We start from the raw sequence: 17,741 nt of genomic DNA on the forward strand, positions 1-17,741 counted from the left end.
TGCACACATGTCCATGGGGGGTGGGTGCACCAGCAGCACGCAGGGGTGCACCCTGGCTGTGCCACCCAGGCAGGGGGGCTGGGGGGACCTATGAATCCACTGGGACCTCACAGGATCCCCCAGGCCAGGTGCGGCAGTTGGTCCTGGTGGGACTCAGTTTTGGTCCCTGCATGGGGCCTTTGCTGGTGGGGGAAAGCTGGGCTGTGCTCCAGGGCAAGGGGGATGCCCCCATGGCCAGGTGCCCCCCCAGGCTGGTGCTGCTGCTGGGTGCTGGCCCACAGCCTGTGTGTGATGCAGATTCAGAGCCTAGAGCAGCACCTGGCTGCACCATGGTGCTGGTCTGGTGGTCTGTGGGTCGGTGCCCCCCCGAGCCGGTGTGCCACAAGTGCTGTGCCTGGTGCCAAGCCGTGCCAGGGCCACTCTGGGGCTATGCCGGACCGTGCCGGATGGGGGCCAGACCCACATGGACCCAAAGCAGACCATGCTGGAGCCAAGCCCACACCTCTGCCCATCCATGCCAATCCATGCTGGAGCCAAGCCGATCCCAAACCCATATTGGACCATGCCAGAACTGAGCCCACGCCCGTGCCAGGCAGTGCCAGAGCTGAGCCAGCCCCACACCCATGCCGGGCCGGGCCAGAGCCCACACCTGTGCCAGGCTGTGCCACACAAGGGCCAAACTGTGCCAGAGCTGAGCCAGGCCAGCGCCAGGCTGCACTGGAGCTGACCCCGTGCCTGTGTCAGACCAGACCATGCCGGTGCCGGTGCCGGTGCCGGTGCCGGTGCCGGTGCCTGTGTCAGGCCGTCCCGTGCCGGTGCCGGTGCCGGTGCCGGTGCCGGTGCCGGTGCCTGGGTCTGGCCGTGACGTCCAGTGCCGGTGCCGGGCTCTCCCGCCCCGCTCCGCTCGGGGCGCCACTGAGCGCGCACGTGGTGTCGGGGCGCGCTGCCCGCGCGGGGGCGCGGCGGCGGGCGGGGGCGGGGCGGGGGCTCTGCGCTGAGCGGTGCCCAATGGCGGCGCGACCCCGCCCCGCCCCGGCGACGAGCGGGCCAATGGCGGTCTCGCGCGGCGCAGGCGTCAGGTGGTAGGGGCGGGGCGGAGGTCACGTGTGACGGCGGGAGCCGTTAAAGGGCGACGGCGGCACCGGGCGGGGGTGGCGCGGCGTGGGCACAGAGTGGGTGCGGACACGGACAGGCCCAGGCCTCGGCCCTTCCTGGCAGCTTCCCGGTGAGTGCGGCTTGGCCCGGCCCTGCCGGTGAGCGGTGGCCTTGGGCGATGGTGCTGGGCGGGGGTAGGGCGGGCACATGGCGGCGGGAAGGGCCGTTACCGGGCGCGGGAAGGGCCGTTATCCCGGCGGCCCCGCTGAGCCCCGTCTCTCCTGCAGGATGAAGAGTGGCGCAGGCCATGGCGCGGAATCCGGTCCCCAGTCCCCGCGGCCGCCGGGGCCGTAGGACGGCGGAGCCACCCCACGCCCTATAGCGACCCCGCCACCCCCCGCTGTATTTAATTTTATACCTAATTTATTAGCACCTCGCCCAGCTCCCCCCAAACCATGGACCCGACCCCCACGGCGCCACTCCTCCCCATGGAGGACTTCCTCTGGATGCTGGTCCTGGGCTTCATCATTGCTTTTGTACTGGCCTTCTCCGTCGGTGCCAACGATGTGGCCAACTCCTTCGGCACGGCGGTGGGCTCGGGGGTTGTGACCCTCCGGCAAGCCTGCATCCTCGCCAGCATCTTTGAGACGCTGGGCTCCGTCCTCCTGGGAGCCAAAGTCAGTGAGACCATCCGGAAGGGACTGATTGATGTGGAGATGTACAACTCCACACAGCAGCTGCTGATGGCGGGTTCGATCAGTGCCATGTTTGGTGAGGAGGGGGGGAGGGGGGGCAAGATGGGGGAGCAGTGTACCCCAGGGTGCCCCGGCGATGGCTTTCTTACCAGGCTTCTCCTCCTGCTCCAGGATCTGCTGTGTGGCAGCTAGTGGCTTCGTTCTTGAGGCTCCCCATTTCAGGTACCCACTGCATTGTTGGAGCAACCATTGGCTTTTCACTGGTGGCCAAAGGGCAAGAAGGTGTCAAGTGGTCCGAGCTGCTAAAGATCGGTAAGCCCGGCTCATGTGATGGCCTCCGTGTGCCCCCTGGGCTTCCCCTTCCAGCAGTGGGATGCTGATTGTGCCTCTTCTCTCCTAGTGTTGTCCTGGTTCGTCTCGCCCCTCCTTTCAGGCATCATGTCTGCCATCCTCTTCTTCCTTGTCCGGAGGTTCATCCTCCGTAAGGTAAGAGCTGCCCACTCTGCTTTCTGATGGCTTTTGGGGCTCCCAGGTGCTCCCTTGTCTGCCCATTGCAGTGGCTGGGTGGCTTCCATGCACCAGGGTTTTGCCAGGCACATCCGTCCTTGGGTTGACAGTTGGGTGAGCCCTTCAGGACTCCTTTGGGAAGGGCTGAAGGGGTGGGAAAATGAGATGTGGAGCCCAGGAGGTGAGGAGGCAGCACTTCACCTCCTCCAAAATATGTGGGCCTGGCCTTGGCAGAAGCAGCTGTAATTCCCAAGCAGGGAAGTAGCCCAGAACTGATAAGGTCAGACCTGCTTGTCAGGCTTTTCCTAAGTCCTGGTGCAAGGCAGGACCTCCTCATGTGTCAGGCTGCAGGTGAAGGTAATGACCAACAGTGATGGCTTTATTTAAACCAGGAGGGCCAGGACTGTCCCCGGTGCTGCGCAGACTGTCCTTTCCTCCCATCTGGGGCCCCAGGTACAGTGAGAGGCACCTGGGCTGGCTCCAGGAACACGCTCCCACTGTTGGGAGTGTCCGAAAGCCCAGGAAGAGGTATCGGGCACCCAAAGCTGCTTGAAATGGAGGTGGCAGTGTTAAGCCTCATCCTTCTGAGATGATGATGACTACCGTGGAGCACAGGATGCTGCTAGCACAGAGCAGGGGTACCCAGCCAGCTGTACAGAGGAGCTCCAGCATTTCCATCTGTATGTTTGAGGCTAACTTCAATTATTTGAAATCCTAGATCTAACTATTTCTGGTTCCAGAGATGTTCAGATCTTATCGCTGCTGTTCTCTCTACCTGGCAGCCCTTAAAAACAGTTTAGCGTCACTGCTGTCAGAGTAACCTTGCGTAACTGGCTTTTCAAAGCTGGGCTGGCCCTGTCATGCTTCATCCTGATGCTGAATAGTTTGGTTGCTCCGTCCTGCTTGGCATTTGGTAAGGCTTGGTGTGTTTGTACCAATGCTAGACCCTGATTGCTGGGCAGCAGCAGTGGAGATTAAGTCCTCCTGCTGCTCGGGTGAGGGCCTCTCTGTGCAGGTACGTGGCCAGATAAGCTGCTTTGTGAGTAATGGACTCCTATTTTGTCCAAGTCGGCTGGAAAGAGGTAAAGGCTTTGTCTGACAGACTATTTTGTCTGAAAGTGCCTGGGGAATTGAAAGAAAACCTAAATGCAGCCAGAGGCTGGAGAGCCTTAGGAAGGGTTCAGGAGCAAGGCAGCCCCTAGCTGCAGGCACAGATGAGATGCTCCACGTTGGAGTGGTGGGACACTTGGCTGTGCCTGTTCTTGGTCCCTGGGGAGCCTCATGGGATCCCTAGTGTTCTGCCACCTTCTCTGTCCCCAGGCTGCTGGGGTGGTCTGACAGTGCCAGCCCCGTGGGTTATTATCCAGAAGCTGTTGGGAGCTTTGGCTTTTAGCAGAGCTTGCAGGAGCGTGGTGTCTGAGCTGCTGTCAGCAGTTGACTGAAGGTGCAGACCCCCTTTTGGGAAGGGGGTGTTGCTTGGTGGCTCCGACAGCTGCACAGCCCTCGAGGTCTGGCTTTCTGCAGCACTGACCCTTGTTTTGCAGGCAGATCCTGTTCCCAATGGTTTGCGAGCTTTGCCAGTCTTCTATGCCTGTACCGTGGGGATCAACCTCTTCTCCATCATGTACACCGGTGCACCTTGTAAGTACCTGTCAGAAAAATTGAACCTTAACTTTTGTGTGCTTTACAAAACCTCCATTAAATGCACGATTTACCCCTTTTTTGCTTTACAGGGCTGAAATCTCCTAGAAGGTGGCTGGCCTGTGCCAGTTACAGAAGGCTGCAGGCTAGTGTGCGCTGAGTTCTGGGCTAGATAGTTGCCCAGCCAAAGAGACCTGCTCAAACTAAACCCCTCCAGACCTTTCTCCTTAGACTGCACAGGACTAGCAGATAACTTGGCTTCCTCTTCCCTTCTCTCACCTGTGCTAAAGCTCAGGTACCCGGCTGCAGCTGAAGAGACTCCTCGGGCTGCCACTAGCAAGACTAGGAGCAGGGATGGAGGCTGTGCCTCCCGATTCACTTTGTCCCTCAGAATAAACTCACTATCCCTGGCAAGAAGAGCTGGCACCTGTACTGATAAGAGGAGTTTGTACTTCAGTCTGAAAGGCCAAATTGAAATGCTTGTTTGGCTGTTGTGCAGGGGGACATGTCGTGGGCAGGACTAGGAGAGGGCTTGGCAGGGGAGGGTGGCGTTGCCTGTGGAGCTGGAGGCTCCGTAACCTCCATCTGTCGGGATGACTTGGTGTGAGCCGCTTTTGGTCTGAGCATCGGTTTCCTGTTGTGGAGGAGCTGCCGGAGGTGGGGTGAGAGCAGTCAGCCCTGGCTCTGCAGGGCTTCCTCTGTAAACAGTGGCTGGAAAATGTTCTGGAGGGAAGTCAGCCTCCCCTTCCTTGGCTTCCCGGCCTGGGGGAGAAGGTGAGGCTGCTGCGGTGCTGCTCCAAGATCACTTCATCACTTGGCCACCCCCAAGGTGGATTCATGTTTATCCTGAGCCCTGTGCTGCAGGAGAGCTGGGGGAGCTCTGTGCCGCTTAAATGCAGGGCTTGCAGCCTGCAGGGAGCCAGGCTCACTGTAAACGAGTAGCCAAATGTGTGGGTAGAGTAGCTGTGATGTTGCTGGTGGTGTGTTAAGAGCAGTCGGGTATGGCCTGCAGCAGGAATAGGGAGTTGAGTGGTCGGTCACAGCACCTGATAGTCCCGGGGGGGGGGGGGGGGGGGGGGGGGGGGGCTTCAGGGTGTGGCTGCGGCTGGCTCTATAATGCAGAGCCTCTGCTAAAAGTCACACTGCATGTGGGAATGCTTGTAACTGGGTCAGGTAACACCTCAAATGCCTTGAAACTTGAGCTTAAGTTCCTAGGGACACAGGAGCAGGAGAACCATCTTCCCCCTGCAGCGGGAGGAGTTAATGGGTCTCTGGTGGGAGCAGCCCAGGTCCTGCATGTCTTCTCCCTGATGGGGAAGTGGTGCTGCTGCTGCAGCAGCCGTGCTGGGTGGTTTGTTGTTTTTTTCTTTGACATTGCAGCAAGAGAGGAGACAAGGGTTGTGAGTTGTCTCCTGTCTCTGCTCAGGGCACGCAGCAGTCCCTGATTTGGTTTGGCTGCGGGAGGGAGGGGAAAGTGTTCTGCCCATGTGAAAGGCCAGCTTGTGGGTGGGGGAGACTGTAACTAGGGGGGAGGGGGGCTTCTGTGCAAGTGAAGCGCTTGGTTTCATTGTGGCCAGTGCTGGCTTTCCAGTGGCATTTCTCCCTGGCAGGCACATTAGCTCAGGGGTGTTGCAGGTGATGGGAGTCCCCGTGGCGGGAAGAGCAAAGTCATACGTGAAGGAGGCTTTTGCCCGGAGGTTTTCAAAGATCCGTTGTTTTATTTCCTAGTGCTGGGCTTTGACAAACTTCCTCTGTGGGGTATCCTCCTAATTTCGGTGGGGAGTGCTGTTGTCTGTGCTCTCGTCGTCTGGTTCTTTGTATGTCCGAGAATGAAGAAGAAAATCGAACGTAAGTAATGCCTCCCTTTTTGCAATCCCTTGGGGGAAGGGTGTGCTTGAACTAACCAACTTACTTTCCCAGTGGGAGATCTCACTAGCCCCAGGGCTGTTACTAGCAGGGATCCTCAGCTTCAGTTAGAGCTTAAGCTGCTCTGCAAACTCCGAGTCACTGGAGCACATCCCATTGAGCTGGACCTGCATGCACCTACCCCGCAGCCATACCAGCAAGCGGCTCCCCGGGGCCCCCAAAACACCCCTTGAAGTAGTTGTTGTGCTGCTGAGTGGTGCCTGGCAGCTGATCCCTCAGCAAGGCAGCCTCTCCTTGGGCTGCACCGGACAGCAGGCAATATTGAACAGCCTGATTTCACTGCTTAATAGAGAAAGAAGAGAAGGCGGGAGACAACCAGCCTGTTAACCAGTGTAACCTTTAATCCTCTGCATACCTGCTGATCGGTCTTTGGCCTGGCAGATGCAGATCACAAGTTTAAAGCTGTGTAAGCTGATGAAATCCTTTCCCTGTAGCCAAAAAAAAAAAAAAAAAAAATTGAAAGGCATCCAAAAGAGCAGTCCCGAGCTCTGCCTCCTGAAAAGTACAGGCAGCTCTCCTGGAGTCTGTGTGTGGTCTTGCATATAAATTTTGTGTGCAGTCTGGGGCACTTGCAGAACTGGAGATGAGGGGGATAACCAGTGTCCTTGTCAGACTGGTGTAATTGGGGGTGTGACTAACAGCTTTATGGCTGCCCTTGACAATCTTCCAGCTGTTCAAGCTTCGGCTTAACTCCTGCCTGCCTGCCAGCCAGGCTCCCCTGCCTGCTGGAGAGCCCCGCTCTGCTGTGGGGCGGCGCTGGTGCAGGGGGATGTGGGCTCTGCAGAGGCTTGATACCAGGGTGAGGGGCTGGAGGCCACAGCCTGGCCCTTGCAGTGAGCAAACTGGGTAGAAGATGGTCATGTTTGTGACAAGGAAGTGGGTTTTTGTTGTTGTCTGAAGGAGCTGACCTCATCTCATGTTTTCACCTGGAGAAAACATGCTTTTCCTGGTAGAGGGGGTGTAGCAGCCTCAGTATGCAGGGCTTGGTGCTGCTGGCTTGGCTCTCCCAGTGGGACAGGAAACCAGGCTGCCCTTGGGAGGTGGGGACCGGCTCCGGTTTGGGTTTGTCACCCACCAGTGGGTGCTGGAGAGGAGCCCAGGCGGGCAAGTCCTCCCAGGGGGCTGGGGCTCGTGGGCTGGTGGAGGAGCTGGGCTCTTCTGGGCACCTTCCCATCAGCCTCAGGGCTGCAGCTGCCCCGAAGCGGGTCCAGAGCATCCCACGGCTGCCGGGAATGGAGATGGGACAAACATGGCTTGAAGAGGAACCTCTGCTGCATAAAAGCCCCATAACGGTGCTCACCACACCCGGTGTGGGTGGGTAGGGCCTAAAAATAGGAGATGAGCTGGCCTGTGACTGTTTGGCTGTTGTGCCTGGGACAAGGTGCAACTGCCCAGCAGTTTCCAAAGTTCAGGATGGGGGCGAAGCTGTGAATTTTATTTGGCTGGCATAAATCCGAGTGGTGAGGGGTGTGGGCTTGTTCCTGGTGTCGGGAAGGGGTTTGATGGCAGCTGCCTCCCTTTGTAGGTGAGATCAAATCAAGCCCTTCTGAAAGCCCCTTGATGGAGAAGAACATCAGCCCCAAGGAGGACCACGACGAGCCCCGGGTGCCCCTGGGTGATGCCAAGAGCCCCGTTGCTGATGTGGGGTCAGCTGCACCCCACCGGGCAGTGGTGGAGGAGAGGACAGTCTCCTTCAACCTGGGGGACCTGGAGGAGGCCCCGGAGCAGGAGAGGCTTCCCAGCCTCGACCTGAAGGAAACCAGCACTGACAGCGGTGAGCGGGTGTGGGGGGTGACGTAGGGTGCCAGCGTGGTTTTCCCTCACCCCAGGTACCCCTGGGTGCTAAACCCCCACTGTCCCCCTTGGCAGGAGCCATGCGGCTGCCCAACGGCAACCTCGTCCAGTTCAACCAGGCCGTGGGCCACCAGATGAGCTCCAGTGGGCAGTACCAGTACCACACCGTGCACAAGGACTCTGGCCTCTACAAGGAGCTGCTGCATAAACTGCACCTGGCCAAGATGGGGGACTGCATGGGGGACTCGGGGGACAAGCCCCTGCGGCGCAACAACAGCTACACCTCCTACACCATGGCTATCTGTGGCATGCCCCTGGACTCCCTCCGGGCCAAGGAGGTGGAGGAGATGGAGAAGCTGACCTGGCCCATGGCGGACACCAAGAAGAGAGTCCGCATGGACAGCTACACCAGCTACTGCAATGCAGTGGCAGATGCCCACCCGGCAGCTGATGTGGATCTCAACGCTGCCCAAGTGGAGACAGGAGTCGGTGACCACAAAGGCAGCAGGAGCTCCCTGGAAGAGTGGCATGACCAGGACAAACCTGAGGTGTCCCTCCTCTTCCAGTTCCTGCAGATCCTCACAGCCTGCTTTGGCTCCTTTGCTCATGGTGGCAATGATGTCAGGTCAGTTGAGTCAGCAGGAGCGGCGGGGTTGCGCACTAGGGCTGGTGCCCATCTTGCCCAAAGCCTCTGGCCTTCTAGACCAGCTCTCCTTTCTCTTCCAGCAATGCCATAGGGCCCCTGGTTGCACTCTACCTGGTCTATCAGACAGGTGAAGTGGCAACTCCCATCTGGCTGCTGCTCTATGGAGGTGCAGGGATTTGCATTGGCTTGTGGGTCTGGGGGAGGAGAGTCATCCAGACAATGGGGAAGGATCTGACTCCCATCACACCATCGAGGTAAGGTCCGCCTTGGGGGCGGGGGGAGGCTGCAGGCAGCCCTAGAGCTGCATCCTGCTCCTGGAGCCCCTCTCCGTTCTCTCTTGGGGGTTTCATTGCTTGGGTGGTGGAGCTGGGTTATGTGTGGCCCTGTAACACCTTCCTGCATCCCTCGGGGCCGGGGGGGGGGGGGGTATCAGTCTGGGACTGCTGGGGGTCTGGAGAGCCAAGTGAGGAGCTGACTCAGCTCTGCAGGGTCTGCCCGGGGAGAGCAGTCCCAGCTCTGGCTTGGGCTGAGCAGCGCAGGGTGTCTGGTGCCCAGGTTCTCATGCACTTTCTCTCTTTGCAGTGGCTTCAGCATTGAGCTGGCATCTGCCCTGACGGTGGTGATCGCCTCCAATGTTGGCCTCCCTATCAGCACAACCCACTGCAAGGTAGGAGGGGGATGGTACTGGCTCTGTGCAAGCCCTGCTTTCCCCAAATCCTGGTGCTAATAAGGCTGAGCTGTGGAGGAGGTCCCAAATGGGGCTTCCAGCTGGCCTTTGGCTCTGCCATTTGCTTCCCAGTGTGGAGTGGCAGCAGCTGCCCGGGGCTGGGGGAGGCCCCTGGGTGAGGGGGCACTCGATGAGGTAGTAAAACCTCTTTGGACCCCTGGGCTCTGCTGAGCGGCCATAAGAACCTGGGTGCCTCAGTGCCCTGTCCCCACTGCTGCCCTGGGATGGCAGCTCCTCACCCTGCTTGCTCTGCCTGGGGTCTGCTGGGTCCCCAAGGGCTGGAGCGAGACCCCCGGCCCCATGGCTGTGGCTTTCCTTTGGCACCCTGGGAAGGGCTGGGGGGTGGCAGGCAGAGTGCAATGCTGAGCTGTGCCCTGGCTTCTCGGGCAGGTGGGCTCTGTGGTCTCGGTGGGCTGGCTGCGTTCCAGGAAGGCGGTGGACTGGCGCCTCTTCCGCAACATCTTCATGGCCTGGTTTGTCACTGTCCCCATCTCGGGTCTCATCAGTGCTGCCATCATGGCTGTCTTCAAGTATGCGATCCTGAAGGCTCACGCTGCTCCTGCTTCCCTGCTGCCACCCTCCCCTCCAGGAGTGGGGGAGGCTCGTCCCACCGTGGCATGGAGCTCCCTCAGTTCTGCATAGTGTTGTCACTGAAGTATCTTCTTTTTTTTAAATGTCTTGGCGCTAAGTTTGTAGGGGGGGTGTGCAGCACTGAGACTGTGCCTGCCCTTGGGGTGTTTACTGTTTCCCTTGGACTCTCCCTCTAGCCAACTTCAGCTGCTCTATCTTAAAAACACATCCAAGCTCTAGGGTGGGAAAGGAAAATCCTTGTAAATTTAAGGGGATATTTATTAATATTCTTTATATTCCCTTGAAAGGAAAAGAGGTGAGCAGCTGCACATTCTCCTCTGGCTTGCTTAAGTGGCAGAAGAGGAACCCAGGGTACCACCAGATCCCATCCTCACCCTCCTCTTTTCTGAGGCATAACATCCAAACAAGTGTTCACCAATAAGGGGACTTTGGACCCTGGTTCACCCAGTTAAACATTTTAAACTCTGCTGTCCCCTGGAGGTGAAGACAAGTCAGCCAGAGCTGCTACTTACTTCCGATCTGCAGCTGATGGGGTCTTGGGAACACACGTAGCCTGTACCCTTTGTGTTTGGCTTGCCTTTGGCAGCTCTGGTTTAAGCCTCTCTCTCCTACTAAAATTGCTCTCAATTGCTTGAATTTTGGAGCAGTGTGCACCGCGAGGCTGGTTTGGGGGCACTGTTACTCGGGATGCTGCAGTGCTTCCTGGAGGCACCACCTTCATGTCCTTCCTGTTTGCCTCCCCTCTAGACACAGGTCTTTGCCCTTGCACAGGGCCAGCTGTTTTCAGGCTGGAGTTCAGGTCTGTGGTCCCCAGGGGCCTGCTGGAGGCTTTGTGGAAGATCTGTTCACCTGGGGGGATCTAGTGTGGTGCTTAAGGCTTCCAACTGGAAGTGTGCTGAGTGGATTTCCCATGGGTTGCCTTGCCATATTAGTCTTTTGGCTTCTCATTCCTTCCTGGATTTAGGTAACCATAGTTTGAAGCTGAGAGCTCCCTTCGGTCTGTGTAGGACGGCTCGTGCTTGGCATGAGCCCTGTAGGAAGCTTCACACTCTTCCTTGGTTGCTCTGGATGCACCACCATGGCTCTCTGGCATGTATTAGAATTCTGCTGAGCAGCGTGGCCAGCATGCTGCGTGGATAAAGGGTCTGTAGGAAGTCAGACAAAACATCAGGTTATTTAACAGCAGTTGCAGAAAAGGTTAAATATCTAAAACAGTGCTGGCTGTCTCAGTCACAGCTTACAAGAAGCTTTTGTAAATCAAAAAGCTGTCAAGGAAGTACCACATTATTTTTTTTCTTTTGTGGGGCAACAGAAGAGCAGCTCAAAACACTGCCATCCAAGGCTGCCACAAAACTTCCAGCTTCCACTGACAACAAAAGTAACCAGAACAGTTCCTGCAGGCAGGGGGCCCTGGCAGGCAATAGTTTGGAGGCTCCTGCTGCTGCTGCTGGCTGGTGTCAGAGTTGCCCCCCCCCAGGTGCTGCAGACAGCTGAGGTGCATCGGAGTCAGCTGCTGCAGTGTTGCAGGTCACAGCAGTGTCTTGGAGTGCACTGGCCAGGTTTTACTCTGCCACGGTGAGCCGCAGCACTGCAGCAGCTGATTCACCAGCCTCCCAGCTGCCCCAGGCACTGGTAGTGAAGCTGGGAAGTGGGACAGCAACCCTGGCTGTCAGCTTCCCCCACCCTGTCCTCCTCGCTGAATTACAGCCCTCTGACAGCAGCCAGCTGCAGGGTTCTCCCACCCCTCTGGCTCTGGAGCTAGGGAACAGCTCAGCAGTTAGGGAAGATTAATGCCTGTGCAGCTATTTTCCTGCAATGAAAAAGCTCAGAGACTTTGGGTATTGTCCTCTATTCTACATAAGTATGCCAAAAAGAAAGATTGTGAATCTTCTCACCTCATTTCTGTTATACTAGTGGCATTTTCCAGAGCCTGACCACAGGGACTGATTTGCTTTTTCTGGTCTCTGATCCTGCTTACATTTATCTTCTCTCCCCATGGAGAAGTTTTATGGCTTCCTTTGCACTACAACATCATGATACTCACTGCAACAGGGAGTCTTTGAAGTGTTCAGGTTTGCCAAGTGCATCAGCTGTTTCAATTAAAAGCTTTGAAAAAAAAAAAGGTGCCTTGCTACTGACAGCTTGCAAGCGGAGGCTGCACTCACAGTAGTGTATTTGCACACAACCCGGGTCCAGCAGAACTGGGCAAGACAGAGAAGGGGTCCCAGAGCCAGGTAACTCATTTAACAGGTGGTTGTATCTATTTCCTTTTAAATGCATTGAAAATGCCCCTTCCTAACATTAACCTATCCCAGAAGGCCACTGAAAGCTGCCAGTAAAAAGCAGTGGTGAGACTCCAACCACCCATTCTTCAAGGCCCAGTTACAAAGCTGGCAAAAAGGCACGTTCCGCCAGAGCCAAGAGCTGAGCTGAGAAAGCTTCATGGAGACTCAGAAAATACCCAGAAGAGAACGAGATCAACCAGCTGGAAGCATCAGCACTCAAGCCATCCCTTTGCTCCTGCTGCCAGGGTGCTGTGGGGGCAGAGCCGCCCCCAGCTGCTGCCTCAGCACTGGTGCTGGGCACTAGCAGGAGGCAATTCTCTGTACGCTAGTGAATTGCTGGGGAGGGAAGGCAGGCACTGGCAAGCTGAGAAGAGTCAGCTGTACCTCAGAGAATCACTGATTTGGGTCGGAAGGGACCGACATCCATCTGACTTACTTTGCACTTGGGCATTTCAGCTTTGCTTTGGCTGCTAGGCGCTCCTGGAGCAGTCTTCTCTGCTCCTCTGCAAAGAGATGGTAGGAAAACGCAGTGCACGCACCACAACCCCGGTAGTTGGAGCACCAGTAAGAATGGATTTCTTTTACATTCACAGCACAACGGTGGAGGTCTCCTGAGCTCCCCGCCTAAGCCTGACAATGCTGTTCCCACAAATTCCCAGAGTGTTTCCATGCACATGACATCGCCCAGGGGCTCACTGGCATAGAGAGACCCGAGTTCCCCGATCCTCAGGGCATCGTGACGCTGCTCACGCCTCAGCTGTGTGGGGCTTAGTTCGCAGAAGGAAAGGGGAGATGCTGCCCGTGCCCCTGCTTCAGCTGTGGGTCCCGCAAGCCCGTGCCCCACAGCAGCCAAGCCCACCGCTAACACAGGCGGGTGGGAAAAGCGAGGAGCGCCGCAGCCGTGGGGCACGGGGTACCTGTGACACCCCCAGTCTGGCTGCGGTACCGGGCATCTCGCGGCGGGACGGCCTGGCCTGGCTGGAGGCAGCATCACCCCAGCCCCAGGGCAGCGCCCCCTCCCCTGACAGCCCACGCGCCCAGGGCGCTGAGGGCACCTCTGCCCCCCCACCTGCCCCCTATGCCACCCCCTTCCCTTGACACCGCACCCCCGGTGTCCCCAGCACCCCAAGGCGCGCCCCAACCCCCCCCCGCTGCCTGCCCCCCCAACCACGCCGGTGCGCGCGTTCACGGGCCACCCCGCGCACCCGAGCCTCCCCCGTAAGTCCCAGCAGCCCCCCACTGCCCCTGCCCCCCTGCTCCCGGCAGGCCCACCGGCCCCACTGAGCCCCCCAGGCCTGTCTCGGGTCACGCTCAGCCCAGCAGCCCCCAGATCGCCCCCTGCCCCCCATTCCACAGGCACTAGCGACTGCCCCGGCCACCGCAGGGCCACCGCGGGCCCGCACCCCGCGGGGCGTCCCCAGCCGGGGCGTCCCCAGCCCGGCCTGGTCCCCCGCCCCACATCGGCCCCTGAGCGCCGCCACCCGCTGGGCCCCCGCCGCTCACCCTGCGCGGCCGCCCCTGTCCGCTCCATGCCGGGCCCCCGCCTCAGCACAGCCGCCTCCCGCCCGCCGCCTCTGACAGCCGCGCCGCGCCCATTGGCTACCGCCTCCTTCAAACCCACCAATGGCGAGGGCGAAGCCGCGGAGGGGCGGGGACACGGCAACTGCCGTCGCGTCAGTTAGTCCCGGTTCCCGTCAGTTACCCTGGGGCGGGGCGGCGCGGCGCGGCGGGGCGGGGCGGGGCACCATGTCTTGCCGGACCATGCCAGGCCTTGCCGTGCCAGGGCGCAGTGTGGCACAGCAGGCTATGCGATGCCATGCCATGCCGCACAATGCTATGCCACACCATACTGTGACAGCCCATGCCGTGCCACACCATGCCGCACCACGTCACCCCATCACATGCCAGGCCAAGTCATGCCACACCATGGCACACCATGCTGTGCCATGCCATGCCACACAACAGCACGCCAGACCTTGTCGTGCTATGCAATGCCATGTCACACTGTGCCAGACCATGCCACATCATGTGACGGAATGCCACGCCACACCTCACAATGTCATGCCACACTACAGCCCACCCCGCCATGCCTCAGTGGTGAGCTGGAGTGGTGGCAGTGGCTGGGGCAGAGGTGGCAGCCCTGGGTAGCTACTGGGAGCTGCAGGTGACCCCCACCTGTAGGATGCCCACACCAGCCACCCACCCAGCTGCGGGGTGAGCATGGGGACAGGGTGGCAGAGGGTCCTACATGGGGCCGGCTGAAGGGCAAGGCCTCAAGGACAAGAGTCCAGCACCGTTAGCCTGAGGAATGGAGACGTGTTAGAACTTGTCGGGCATAAGCCCTGGCAACAAAGGAACAAGTTAACAGCAGACTCTTGAGCCATAGCGGTTGAAATGACAACCCCCACGGACAAAGAGGGACATACAGCAGGACAAAGAGGGAACGGATAGTGCTGATGAGGAACTTTGTTATTCACCAAAGTCAAGTAGGACACCCCCCCCCCCCAACCTTAGAATAGAGATTGTTGCTAAAATAAGATAGACTAATCAGTACCTATCGTTTAAATGAGGTGTCTTAGAAGATAACCAATCGGTGTAGGTCACGCTTAAGATCTACCCAATCAGTGTGTAACATGCAGAAGGCAGAAACGTATGTAAATGTAAAAGAATCACCAATAAATCGACATCTTGCTTGCATCAAGCTACCTCCCGTCTCTTCATTCACCGCAGCCGACCAAGCCAGGGTGGTCCCTGAGCTGTGGGGTCAACCCCACCCCCTGGGCTTTGCACTGAGACCTGGAGAGTCCCCCAGACCAGATGAAACTGGGATTTTCCCATCCATAAACCACCCCTGCATCATTTAACCCCTGCAAAAGGAACGAGCTGAGCAATGCCTCCCTGGGAAATCTTTTATTTTCAACTCCATCGCTAATAGCCCCATTCCCAATAACAAGACCGCAGCGTTTCCAACACAATACATACAAATGAAAAGCAAGGGGCGGACACAATAAATACGTATAAATTAGGGTGGCTCGGGCCCACGGGGCCTAGAGCTGCTATTTCACTTGAAATAGGTGGGCAGGACAAGGGTCCTGGTGGGAGGGGTTGTACTCGGTACATACAGCTTGAAAACCGGTGACTGCCGGTTGGGTTGGGTGTGGGGCTCCTCAGTGCCTGATCAGCTTGTAGGTGGCAATGTTGACCTGGTCGGGCTGGTTGGTGATGCCAACTGGCTGGTGGGGCTGCAGGGATGTGCAGATGAACCAGCCAGGGAAGGCGGCTGACTCGAAGCGCGTTGTCTTCTCTGGCAGGCTGTCCACACGGTAGAAGATGAAGCGGGTCAGCTCCACGCTCTCGATGTCCCTTTTGATGTCGGCTTCCTACAACCCGGGGGTGAAACAGGGTTCAGGGTGCGATGGAGCCCTCAACCCCATAGGGGATGGAGCAAGTGGGGCCCCCACTCACCTCCAGCTGCAGCATGGGCTCAGCACCACTCATCACGCATGAGAGGTAGAGTTGGTAGCCCTTGATGCCCAATGCCACCGGCATCTGCCAGGTCCCTGGGCCACCCTGTGATAGCTGGGGACGGTACAGAGCGATGTTGAGCTTCACTGCAGAGAGAAGGGATGGGTTAACGGGTAGTCCTTGGGCTGTAGGGTGGCTCCTGGGTGGTCCCAGGGTTGGGGATGGGGACGTTGGGTCAGGACCATATCCTCTCACCTTTCCGCCCGGCGGAGGGTCCCTGCAGGTGCAGGGCCACCAGCTGGGTGGGTGACTCCAGCACGAAGCACTTCTGGTCGATGTCAAAAATGTCGAAGGACTGGGAGCGGGTGTAGCGGTAGACAGGTGCCCCAGCATAGCTGCTCTTGATCTGCTGGAAGGAGACGGGCTCTGTGGAGAGGGGGGTGGTCAGGAAGATGCCAGTGCTCTCCAGTCCAAGAGCATCCCTCGGCTGGGGTGATACCCCTGACACCATTCCCCCATACCAAAAATATCATCCAGGAAGGCCCCAAGGTCACTGTCGGCAAAGTCCTTGTGCATTGGCTGCTTCAGGAGCTTGGTCACGGCCACCACAAGGACGGCAGCCTGGCGAAAGGTCTTAGCAGGTTGTGCCTTGGTCACCATCACCTGGATGTCCACTCCGGGTGATGTTGCCTCCAAGTCCAGGCGGGATTTCTGGGGAGGAAAGGGGATGTGGGGTGAGAGCCCAGCTTCCCCATCGCAGGGGTCTCACCGTTCCCACCACTCCAGTGTTACCTTCTGTGGGCAGAGGCCGTTTGGGCCATAAAATGTCTCCTCGTTCAGGCTGAAAGGCAAAGGGAGATGGTGAAGCCAGGGCCATCATGGCACCAGGATGGCATTGTGTCCCCACTGTCCCCTTTGGCATGGCCACACTTACCTGCTGCTCTCCAGCGTGTCCAAATCGGGCACGAACGCCATCTCCAGTGCTGACTGCAAAACCCTGGGCAGAGACCTGCTGGTACCTGTTGAGTGCCGCGGCACTTGGCTGCCTGCCTCCGCCTGTCCTGCCTGCAGTGTCGCTTGGGTGCTCTCTGAGCCCAGCCTTGGCGTGGTGCGTTTTCAAGAGCCTCTGGAAGGAAATGCCGTCAGGGCGGGATTTCCACCTTTCGCAATGCCTGGGATTGCCCAGTTCCTCTGGTGAGACTGGGAGGGCTGGGGGGCTGGCTTCCCCCACGCAGTGCTGTGGGGCTGAGGGAGGGGCTGGGTGTGGGGCAGAGCAGGGGGGGTGCTCCAGGGTTGGCATGTGGGGCAGAGCAGGGGCGATGCTTCAGGGTTGGCATGTGGGGCAGAGCAGGGGCGATGCTCCAGGGATGGTGTGGGGCAGAGCAGGGGTGATGCTTCAGGGTTGGCATGTGGGGCAGAGCAGGGGCGATGCTCCAGGGATGGTGTGGGGCAGAGCAGGGGCGATGCTCCAGGGTTGGCATGTGGGGCAGAGCAGGGGTGATGCTCCAGGGATGGTGTGGGGCAGAGCAGGGGCGATGCTTCAGGGTTGGCATGTGGGGCAGAGCAGGGGCGATGCTCCAGGGATGGTGTGGGGCAGAGCAGGGGCGATGCTCCAGGGTTGGCATGTGGGGCAGAGCAGGGGGGATGTCTGGGGTCAAGGTGTGGGGCTGGTGCTTGTGTGCTGGCCCTTGGCGGCCAGGCTGACCCAGCAGGGACTGTACCAGCCCCATCCCACGGGGGCCACGATGATGTCCACCCTCGTCATAGCTGGGGACCGCGGCTGCCCCAGAAGGGCCAGTGGTGCAAGCGCTGCCATTCCACAATTTCCCCACAGCTTCATCCTGCACTGGCAGGGCTCTGCCACACCTCCTGTCCCTACCACCCCAGTATCAGATGGCACAGGACCCTGCTGTCCCCTTGGTCCCTTGTGCCGACCCATGCCACTCTGGGGACGTGGCTTTTGGGGACGCCATGCCCTTGAGGCCATTCCTTGTCACCGTGCTGCCGTACACCCCACTCTGCAGGACGCATCCTGCCGGGGTGCTGGCGGTTGCGCCATGCCGGCCGGGCCAGGGATGTGCATGGCTGGGCTTGTGTGGCCGTGGGCTGTTGAGGTGTTTTCCTGGTGCCCGTTTCACTTCCCGAAAGTGCTGCCCGGCTGCGTGGCTCCTCGGCGCAGGGCTGGCGTGGCTATGACTCAGCTGGCAGGAAATTGCCAGGAGCCCCTGAACCCCCGGGGCACCCCCCACCCGCCCAGCCCTGCCTGCGCCTGGCCGGCTCCCCGGTGCCCCGCGGGGCAAGGTCCGCCACGCGGGGATGCCCTGGAAGGCCTGAAGTCCTCCATGCCACGGGGTCCTTCCCAGCACGGT

General features: G+C 59.0%; 3 protein-coding genes and 1 long non-coding RNA gene across 10 annotated transcripts in view; 2 read left to right on the plus strand and 2 right to left on the minus strand.

The window, feature by feature from the left end:
* Positions 1–1,098: 1,098 nt before the first annotated feature.
* Positions 1,099–9,686, plus strand: LOC101924095 (sodium-dependent phosphate transporter 1). Its single transcript, XM_055820267.1, has 11 exons — positions 1,099–1,225; positions 1,383–1,866; positions 1,962–2,102; positions 2,191–2,276; positions 3,842–3,938; positions 5,667–5,786; positions 7,390–7,638; positions 7,734–8,283; positions 8,385–8,558; positions 8,887–8,971; positions 9,422–9,686. Exons 2-11 carry the CDS (start codon positions 1,551–1,553, stop codon positions 9,671–9,673), a joined length of 2,070 nt encoding a protein of 689 aa, XP_055676242.1. The 5' UTR covers positions 1,099–1,225; positions 1,383–1,550; the 3' UTR covers positions 9,674–9,686.
* A 190-nt stretch (positions 9,687–9,876) lies between these two features.
* LOC129785802 (uncharacterized) lies at positions 9,877–13,571 on the minus strand. Of its 2 annotated transcripts, XR_008750050.1 has the most exons (3): positions 13,411–13,571; positions 12,344–12,674; positions 9,877–10,767 (listed from the first exon to the last, which is right to left on the minus strand). It is a non-coding gene; the product is annotated as an uncharacterized LOC129785802 (long non-coding RNA). The 2 variants fall into 2 exon arrangements; XR_008750049.1 differs by lacking the exon at positions 13,411–13,571 and having other exon boundaries at positions 12,344–13,011.
* A 1,238-nt stretch (positions 13,572–14,809) lies between these two features.
* Positions 14,810–16,499, minus strand: LOC101924267 (interleukin-1 receptor antagonist protein-like). Its single transcript, XM_005235755.4, has 6 exons — positions 16,307–16,499; positions 16,165–16,213; positions 15,894–16,083; positions 15,628–15,798; positions 15,373–15,518; positions 14,810–15,287 (listed from the first exon to the last, which is right to left on the minus strand). The coding sequence occupies exons 1-6, from the start codon at positions 16,345–16,347 to the stop codon at positions 15,075–15,077; spliced, it is 810 nt and encodes a 269-aa protein (XP_005235812.1). The 5' UTR covers positions 16,348–16,499; the 3' UTR covers positions 14,810–15,074.
* A 48-nt stretch (positions 16,500–16,547) lies between these two features.
* Positions 16,548–17,741, plus strand: part of LOC101924442 (2-oxoglutarate dehydrogenase complex component E1) — a 36,139-nt gene continuing 34,945 nt past the window's right edge. For all 6 annotated transcript variants that reach the window (XM_055820108.1, XM_055820110.1, XM_055820106.1 and 3 more), the window contains exon 1: positions 16,548–16,566. The gene's annotated coding sequence lies outside the window, so the exon portion shown is untranslated. The remainder of the gene's footprint in view (positions 16,567–17,741) is intronic.

Source organism: Falco peregrinus, chromosome 17 (assembly GCF_023634155.1).
Source record: "Falco peregrinus isolate bFalPer1 chromosome 17, bFalPer1.pri, whole genome shotgun sequence".
NCBI lineage: Eukaryota > Metazoa > Chordata > Aves > Falconiformes > Falconidae > Falco > Falco peregrinus.

What these genes read in the sequence shown, in the direction of transcription:
- LOC101924267 (XM_005235755.4), bottom strand. Translation starts at nt 16,347, where the DNA reads ATGGCGTTCGTGCCCGATTTGGACACGCTGGAGAGCAGCAG. An exon ending in GACACGCTGGAGAGCAGCAG is followed by an intron (nt 16,214 to 16,306) that starts GTAAGTGTGGCC and finishes TTTGCCTTTCAG; the next exon opens with CCTGAACGAGGAGACATTTT. An exon ending in ACGGCCTCTGCCCACAGAAG is followed by an intron (nt 16,084 to 16,164) that starts GTAACACTGGAG and finishes TTTCCTCCCCAG; the next exon opens with AAATCCCGCCTGGACTTGGA.
- LOC101924095 (XM_055820267.1), top strand. Translation starts at nt 1,551, where the DNA reads ATGGACCCGACCCCCACGGCGCCACTCCTCCCCATGGAGGACTTCCTC. An exon ending in CATGTACACCGGTGCACCTT is followed by an intron (nt 3,939 to 5,666) that starts GTAAGTACCTGT and finishes TTTATTTCCTAG; the next exon opens with TGCTGGGCTTTGACAAACTT. An exon ending in AATGAAGAAGAAAATCGAAC is followed by an intron (nt 5,787 to 7,389) that starts GTAAGTAATGCC and finishes CTCCCTTTGTAG; the next exon opens with GTGAGATCAAATCAAGCCCT.